Raw genomic sequence first — 8,566 nt, 5'->3', positions numbered from 1 at the left:
TCCAAAATGTTTTTTATTCAAATGTTATTGTTCCACAGTTTTTCAGTAAGTCATATAATACAGAATACTTCTCACTATAATAGTCAGAATCGTGGTGTTTAGTGCTAATCTGTTATTACAGATGCACACACCAGTCTTTTGATAATTTTGAATGTGCAAATCTAAAATAAAATGTAGAAAAAAGCTGAAAAACTAAATTGCATGAATAATCACATACAACTGAGCAGTTAAATATAGAAACCTATTCAACATGTTGGTTGATTACATCTTATACTTCTTAATACTGAAATAAACGAGCAAGAAGACCTGCAAATTCTGTTTTTATCATTTAGCTGAAAGGACTAAGGAATGTGACTTGTTCATCAGAAAAACCAGAAAGAATCCTGTTCTTTTATTTCAGCCTGGAACGGTTTCCTAAAGGCTGCTGGCTTTTTTTCCTCTTCCTTTTACCCTGGGAAGAAACGGAAAAAAAGTTTTGGTTTTTGATTATGTACAGTATACACTGTAGTATTGAATGAACTGTACATACGTAGTTATCTCTGGCGGACCATCCAGGATAAAGCTGCATGTGGAGCAGCCTCTCCTTCTGTGCCAAATCATAGTATTTGGACTGTTCAGAGTGGGACAGACCATGCCACTGTGAGAGACAAACACCGGTTTATATCTAAGTTATATCAGACAGAATCAAACATTCTACATACGAAAGAAGTTGGGGAACAAATTCCACTGCTCCAAACATCATAATGGAAAGGGGGAGGGTTTTATATATATATATATATATATATATATATAGCTTTGGGAATTGTGAAATGTGTCTTGATACACAAAATTAAAATGTAAACAATAAAAACTATTTTTCCTTTCTAATCATTAAGAATGTGTAATTGATGTGTCTTATAGGGCCTTTCTTAGTGTTTTTGCAATGATTGTTCTGTGAATGGCTATCGTTCTTTATTAATCTACATTTTTGTAGATAAAGTTGAATGGAAACTGTTTGTATTCTCACCCTGCGTCCCAGGATGCGGTTGATAGCGGCACTCTCTCGCTCTCGTCCCTCCTGCAGTACTTGGTGTCTCGTCCCCTTCATGTAGAGCATGAAGGCATTCAGGGGCTTCTTCACCTGCACTGGCTGTCTTCTTAGGGCGAGAGACATGTACAACAAATGGGGGCATAATGGGAGAGAGTGAGCGCTCATCCACATCAGGTATCAGGTCTAATTGATTATTGTGTAACAGACCTCGAACCTGGTCAGGAAAAGAATTATGTCCTGTTGGGTTTCAACTAATTCAATAGTACTTCGGTTCCTCCAGATCAATTTTCTATTTCAGTATTAAAACACTAGGGTTGTACTGCAGTTCATCTGTACCATTGTATCATGTTACATATACTGTAGTCACACTGCAAAGACATGAAAAGTACTTTTAATCACAGCTGTGATAGGTGCACCCAATGTAGTAACACGAATAGTAATTGTTGTAGTGTTTCTAGGTTTAGCAGTAACAATACTTAGAGTTTTCAGTGTCAGTAGCAGCAGCTGTGGTAACTTTAACTGCAGTATTACAAGTAGTGCTTTTACTACAGTGTCACCTGAACCTCATTACAAACTCACGTGGTGGTGATGTTGTCATGGTAACAGGGGTGGAATTTGGAGTGGGTGTTGGTCTGTGTAGCAGCAGTGGACATGATTGGTCGAGTGAATGGGCAGGATGGAGGGACGTGTCTGTCACTGTAGAGTAGGAGAGGGACAAGAGGATGTACGGACGACTGCAGGGAGAGCAGAGATGAATCATGGGTAGTAAAGGTACTTTTTTACAACTGCTGACTATTTATAGACTGTCCGTTCAGTAAAACACTACTGATTCCTTAGAACATGTACTCAATATTTTTATGTTTGGTTTTTAAAACTGCAGTAGTGGTTGTTGTAGATGTAGTAGTAGTAGAACTTACAGTAGCTTTCATAGAAGAACATGTACTTGTTTTGGTAGAAGTAGTAGAAAATTCTCTTGTGTTTGATAGAGATTTAAAATACTGCAGTAGTACTGCATTTTACCTAGGGTTATCAGGTCTCTAATAAAAAATACTGCATTGATCCTGCACTTCATCCAGATCAATGTTCTGCATTTGTGGACAATTAGTACTGTATCAGTATTGCAGAAACAGGAGAATATTTGCTATTAGTAGTGTAGCTATTGTAACAGCAGCTGTAGTAGTTGGTAGAAGCTGCAGAAGTAGTAGGAGCATTTCTATGCACAGCATCGATAACAGTACTTATAGTAGTTGTTGCCACAAAAGAGGCAGGAAGTAGGAAGTATTATCAGCAGTTCTAATAGACGAAGTAGGAGAAGAAGCAGCCATGTTAAAAACAGTAGTAGTAGAAATACTAGCTGTTGTAATAAAAAATACTAGTTTAAAGGAAATAGTAGAAGCAGTTTTAAAATAATAAAGTGCTACATTAACAGAAAGAGACATTTGTTAGACAGAGAGGTACAATACACTACAGTATACACACACACACACACACACACAAATCCTTAGGGCAGTGACTCACTCAGACTCTCAGCTACATTTAACACTGATTGTGTCAGAAAGGGAACAAATTGGCTTCAAGGGAAACTTTACCCACACATGGAGTCTGAGGACATCAAACATTAAACATCGTCTTATGGTGACTTCAACCATGACCCTAAACACTATTTGCCCAAATCTAACCTTAATCTTAAAACTAAAATTGTTTTTTTTAAAAACAATATTTTATTAGATTTTCCATATCAAACAAACAAAAAATGAGAACCAGTCACCTATAGCAAAAGAGTTTGGGGAAAACTACAAGGTTTCCATTCTTCTTCTCCGCTGAGCTCAGTGGTTCCAGGCATTTGAATATTTACTTTTCCACTGGTTTGATAGTACATGGTCTGGTCTTAATCCACGGAAATAAAACTCGTCTTTGCCAGAATTTTGTGCAATGGTTTTTGCCAAATGTTTGTCATAGCTTGTTCATCCCCAGAGAGATCCCCACCCTGGATCAAACTTTATGTCTTTCTTAAGAATAAAATTAAGTTCTTATGAGATTATCTCCCTAAACCTAAACATTAAAGAGTGTTGCCAAATACAGTGTAAGTAAGATCCCAGGTGTTAGTTACACTTCACACAGGGGCGAGAAATGTCAGGGTAAAACTCATAGAGGCTGAGGTCTATGTTGTGCCGGATTCTGTACCGACATTCTGTTAAACTGTTTATTATATTTCAATCATCCATATTTGAATTGTACTAAGTAATACTGGACTCCTTTCTTACGTCTACTGGGAGCAGGGGTATTTCATAGGTAACAATACTAAGCAATAATTTAAACTCTTGCCCAGAAAGTGTTTCAGCCAGTGACACCATACACGGAGGCCCAGTGGTAAAATAGACAGGTTTGGAAACTGTCCGACCCTCCACTCATTTAGCAATTGCAGTGGTGATTTAGGATGCAGTTTCTCACCTGGCCAGATACATTTATAACTTTTTAATATCAGAAAGAAACTGATTTCAAAGGGAGCATTTGCACTGGATATAGTATCCTTGCCAGAACATTCATCTTGATCAGGTTGACTCTACCCAGTCAGGCACGAGGCAGCTCTGGCCAGATAGTCAGATCCCTCATAAAAGCACAAATACCTGTGGCCAAATGAAGTTCATATCAGCAGAGAAATTGGCAGAGGTTTTAATACTTAAATGTGTAAGCCCACTGTCTGAGTGAAAGATTTAAGATTTATCATAGTTTTTTTTAGTACCATTAACCAAAAGCATCTATGACAGAGATCAGTGCAAGGATTGAAGTCTCAGACCTAATCAGAAAAGAATAATGTTGTCTGCATAGAGCCTCACCTTCAACTCTGTTAAGGGTCATGTCGTATAAATTATTTTGACACTTCATAGTAATTTTCTTGTCAAGTCCCTAAAATAATTTAGCAAATATTTACACACACATACTCACAGCCACAGATGTCTGAGTGTGTGTCCCACTGTTTTGCTCCCCCCTGGTCAGATTCATGTACTGCTCCTGGGGAGGTGTAAACCAGTCACATTCTCGAGGTTTACCTGAAATATGGTGAGCAATAACACAACATAATGATTTGTGTAAATTATTCAGCTTAAGTTTAAGATATTTAAATTAAGTTGTGTTTCCCACCGCAGGTTGATGCTGCAGAGTTCTGGTTCAGCTCAATCATCAGTCCGAGCTCCTGAAACAAGATTTCACTTCCACTCTCAGAGATCATCAGTGCATAAAGAAATGCTGCTGTACACGACATAAACTGTGTGTTAAAATACACTGTACAAAGTAGTCAGCAAAAGCTGGGCTCTGAGAATTCCAGGAAGTGATATTTACATACTCTGTGGCAACAGGAACATTGTTGTCTGTCATAGCTGCCAAACTCACCAACACGATGGTGATTTGTTTTCAAGATGGTCTTGTTTGTTATCTTACTGTTTCACTGTGTGGGAGTACGCAGCTACAAAGCCAGCTTTGACACAAAAGGAAACTTAAAGGGATTTATATTATAAAATACATACAAAAAAGTAATTAAATACAAATTAAACAAGTGTAAAAAGACTATATATACATATATATATATAAGAAGTGGGAGGTCGAAATGAAATAAAAATAAAGATATCAAAAAAGTAAAAGTAATAACCAAAATAATTCAAAACCCTAATTAACTTACAAAAATAAATTGTACATATTATACTAATAATAGCATTAAAGGTATTTTCTGCATGTATATTTGCATTTTCATTTGCAAACATGTAAAAACATTTAAATATACAAAAAATGGAAATATATGAATTAAAATCAAAATGTGACTGTAATAAATTCATTTCTTATGAGATAGAATGTGTAAAGGTTAATGCAATGACTAAGTAGTCATGTTTATCTTTTAAACATTTCTTTTAAAAAAAGAAAATACTACTTACCCCTCTGCATGGCATCTGCTTCATCATAATAAAAATGATGACAATAATAATGTTTAAGAGCAGAGGAACAGAGAGCTAACTGTCACATCATCACACTGGTGGATAAAACCACGGTCAAAATCCCCACCACACACACTCGCACACTCGCAAACACACACACACACCCATGAGCTAAAACATCCCAATAGACATATTGTGCTTGTGTATTCAAGTATATCTATACAGTGATTCAGTACTTCATATTTTGACTTTACTAGATATTAATGATCTTCTTGCTGCATTACATTTGTACATTTGAAAATTGTTGGATAATTGTACTTTTAAAGACCTTTGAAAAGATGAAACTCTATGAGAGCTTTTCATACGGTCATTGGTGGAAAGATTTATCAGACAGCTACATTGTACATACAGATTATTAATGCAGTGTTTGCTTAGCTACATATATGTTTTGTCCCTTAGGTCTCTTTGCATACATTTTTACATGCAGGCTTAATTTCTGATGGATATAATTTGATTTGTACTGCTGTCTAAAGTTTAAACAAACAAAAAAGACATTAAAAGATTTAACAATTTCTGTCATATTTAGACAATCACTACTGTATCTGACCCCATTTCTACTCCCTATTTTGTTCATCTCGTCTTTTTTTTTTTTCAGCACTCTGACTTTTGACTTCTTTTGCTCTCACTCCATCATTTTGCCTTTGGTTTTGTATTAGTCTCCAGAGTACATATCCCTCTGGATCTGCCACCACACTTGTCAGAAACATTTTTCTACAGAGCCTCAGACAGAATCACAGCAAATAAAAATCAGCAGTGAAAATGTTAACCTATGACTTATAGCATATTTTTTCTATCAAATGAGGTTAGAATGACACATCTTGGTAATTTTTTGAATTTTTAAAATATCCTTACTTATCTTGCTGTAATGTATATACAGCATAGCACTATATAGCACTCGCATAGTTATTATTATTATTATTATTATTATTATTATTATTATTATTATTATTATTATTATTATTATTATATATTAGTTGATTGGAGTTTTACTTATTTAAGGAAATATTATTTATAGCTAATTTAATGTAATTTATTGTAATGTCATGTGTTTGTTTTTGTTTTTTTTTACATATTTTAACATTTATTCATCTACATTTATTTTATTTTCAGTCTGTTCGTTTTGTAGTTCATACTAATTTATTTGCATTACTTATTATTTATGTTTATTTATTATTTAGATTTACTTAATCAAGTTAAGTTTGATTAGGTTTTGATATGACCAAAGATTAATGTAAATTAATTTCATTTTAATTTATTTTGTTTTCGGTGTTTAATTTGTGTCAAAGGCACAAGATGGCAGTGATGCAACAGGGACAAGAAGTTAAAAGAGAAGAAGAATTGGAGCGGAACTTTTATTTTCTAATGTTTCCCGTAGGACAACATTACTGAGGAACAACATCTAGTTTTTCTGCACAACAACTTGAGAGTTCTCCGTTAAAATGGAGAGAGTAAGCTTGCAATATATTTCCCCGACGGACTCTATGGATTCTGAGGACTCTAAACTGTCCAAAGCAGAAATACTGAGGGGACTTATCACCGAGAAACTGACCACAGCTGCCCAGGAAATATTTGCAGTTGTAGAGAGAACTGTAGCCGGGTATGAGGAGGAGGTTTCGGGCTTGAAACAGGAGGTCGACCGGCAGAAGAAGCAGATGGAGGTGGTTCTTCAGCCTCATGTTTCACTGTGTCGGATAGGTGAGTAAACCTGAAATGTCACGAATCATAAAAAATAATGGATATACACGCTGGAACAGATAGAGCTCATTCATGTACTTGGATCGTACCAAACTCCATTGAAAAAAAGGTGCTTTAAGATCTTTAAGTTTGTAGCCTATATGCGTCCGTGTTCATTTCAAAAACAATACCGAATTATGGGCTTTTTGATCTTGAAATTTGAGAATCATTATGTACATTAAAACCACTGTTTGTGAATCTTTTCTCTGATTTGTGGAATCATCTCTTACATTTCTTTCATTTCATTCCGTGGTTGTTGATGTTTGGAGTAAAATAATACCATAATGCATTAGAATATTACTACGTTTCCTTGCTTATAACATTGTGTGTATATATTACTTTGTATTTCCATCTTGCTTTGTGTTGTCATGTCATTTTACACTTTTCCTTCCCGTCCTCAACTGTAATTATTTTGCTTCTTTGTACGTCGTCGCCGACCTACGCTCGGATAGTTTGCACGTGTTTCTTTTATACTCTCGCGTACACGTACGTGTCCAGAAGAGGGCAGTCAACTGTTTAACAAACCTCAATTTGTTGAAAATGAAGGAACAATTTCCCGAAATTAAATGCGCATATTCTACAATTCACAACACGCAGTGTCTGTAAAGGGTTTGTGGTCTACTGAACCACAAAGAAAGTCACAAGGCTAAATTCACATCTCAAAACAATCAAGTGGGATCCTGTTCTAATAAAAGTACTATCATAACACAGCAAAAACAAAACGTATACACTGAATAAATAATAAATAATGCAGCAGTAAAACAATAGAATATATCAAATAACGTATTAATATTATATAAAAACAGTGTATGAAGACTTGTGTTTCTTCTACTTTTCTATTCTTTTGCTTTCTGGTTCTATTTCCTGACATTATCCAATCAACTTGTTTACACTCATCTACGCCCGGCATGTTGTTGGGATTTAGGAGGTGTGAGCATCTGCGGCCTACAGTTACCCATTGTTCCTGCATAGGTCTGCGTCGATGTTTGCGTGTATCAACGGAGAATTATAATTCCGCCTTGAATCTCTCCAACTGACTGAAAACCCATTTACCATAATTTGGGTTCATGCAGCTAGCAGTTCATAGTGCAAAAGTATGAAATATGTCTGACAGCCATATTGCTGAGTCCATCACTCTGAAACAACTGAACAGCGCTGGGCTGTCAAGCAGTTTTAATTGTTGTTAATACCAGTAATGCATTCATTACTTAAAGCACACTGGCCCAAGCATATTTTTTCCCATTGATGGTAATTAGAAATGAAAAGCTTCTAGACTGAATCTTAACCAAATCTTATCAGAAGCAAAACCAGTTTGTGCTAGTCATGAGAACATATGCACAACATTAGGATTTTTTTTTATGACTAGAATCTGGAAGACAGCTGAAGAAAGCAAACAACTTTCATGCAGTTGAATTGTGCAACATTTTGTAATTTGGAATCCAGTTCTCTGTAATAGATCTTTGGGAAAGTCAGTGATTTTTGACTAAACCCAGACAAAAACAAACAAAGCTACTTTCCTACTTTTTTCCAAACTTCACCAAAAAACTTCACACTCATATTAAACCAGACTAAAACAGCAGCCTATTGGCTTACTGAGATATCATGCAGGATTGTTAAGAAACAGAGTCTAAAGCGCACAATGTAACCCTTAATGTATCTAACTTGTGTCCCTGTGTTGCCCATGAATTGATTTGAATAGTAATTTTAGGCTATTTTTCTATCTTTACTTACACTCAGTGAGAGAAGTTATACAAAATACATTTTATAATGACTAGGGATGTCCTGATGCCGATACCAGTATCAGGCATTGGGTCAG

The 8,566-nt window shown here is 35.6% G+C and overlaps 2 protein-coding genes and 1 long non-coding RNA gene across 5 annotated transcripts in view; 2 read left to right on the top strand and 1 right to left on the bottom strand.

The window, feature by feature from the left end:
• Window positions 1-55: 55 nt before the first annotated feature.
• On the bottom strand, window positions 56-4,294 carry LOC137137207 (transcription factor 7-like). Of its 3 annotated transcripts, XM_067523173.1 has the most exons (6): window positions 4,172-4,294; window positions 3,977-4,080; window positions 1,610-1,764; window positions 1,007-1,136; window positions 530-637; window positions 56-451 (listed from the first exon to the last, which is right to left on the bottom strand). In XM_067523173.1, exons 1-6 carry the CDS (start codon window positions 4,290-4,292, stop codon window positions 392-394), a joined length of 678 nt encoding a protein of 225 aa, XP_067379274.1. In that variant the 5' UTR covers window positions 4,293-4,294; the 3' UTR covers window positions 56-391. The 3 variants fall into 3 exon arrangements, with proteins under 3 accessions (XP_067379274.1, XP_067379272.1, XP_067379273.1); XM_067523171.1 differs by having other exon boundaries at window positions 56-637; XM_067523172.1 differs by having other exon boundaries at window positions 56-637; window positions 1,007-1,133.
• LOC137137215 (uncharacterized) lies at window positions 1,727-4,307 on the top strand. Its single transcript, XR_010915688.1, has 3 exons — window positions 1,727-1,801; window positions 4,028-4,090; window positions 4,177-4,307. It is a non-coding gene; the product is annotated as an uncharacterized lncRNA (long non-coding RNA).
• A 2,009-nt stretch (window positions 4,308-6,316) lies between these two features.
• Window positions 6,317-8,566, top strand: part of LOC137138081 (uncharacterized) — a 33,090-nt gene continuing 30,840 nt past the window's right edge. Inside the window, exon 1 of the mRNA XM_067524987.1 lies at window positions 6,317-6,711. Within this exon, the coding sequence (XP_067381088.1) occupies window positions 6,456-6,711 (256 nt within the window). The 5' untranslated portion in view covers window positions 6,317-6,455. The remainder of the gene's footprint in view (window positions 6,712-8,566) is intronic.

This window comes from Channa argus, chromosome 12 (assembly GCF_033026475.1).
Source record: "Channa argus isolate prfri chromosome 12, Channa argus male v1.0, whole genome shotgun sequence".
Lineage (NCBI taxonomy): Eukaryota > Metazoa > Chordata > Actinopteri > Anabantiformes > Channidae > Channa > Channa argus.
This window is presented reverse-complemented; position numbering and strand designations above follow the sequence as displayed.

Coding starts and splice junctions, on each gene's coding strand:
- LOC137137207 (XM_067523171.1), bottom strand. CDS start 4,292: ATGTCGTGTACAGCAGCATTTCTTTATGCACTGATGATCTCTGAGAGT. Junction 1,137..1,609: donor CATGACAACATCACCACCAC/GTGAGTTTGTAA, acceptor TCTCGCCCTAAG/AAGACAGCCAGTGCAGGTGA. Junction 638..1,006: donor ACCGCATCCTGGGACGCAGG/GTGAGAATACAA, acceptor TGTCTCTCACAG/TGGCATGGTCTGTCCCACTC.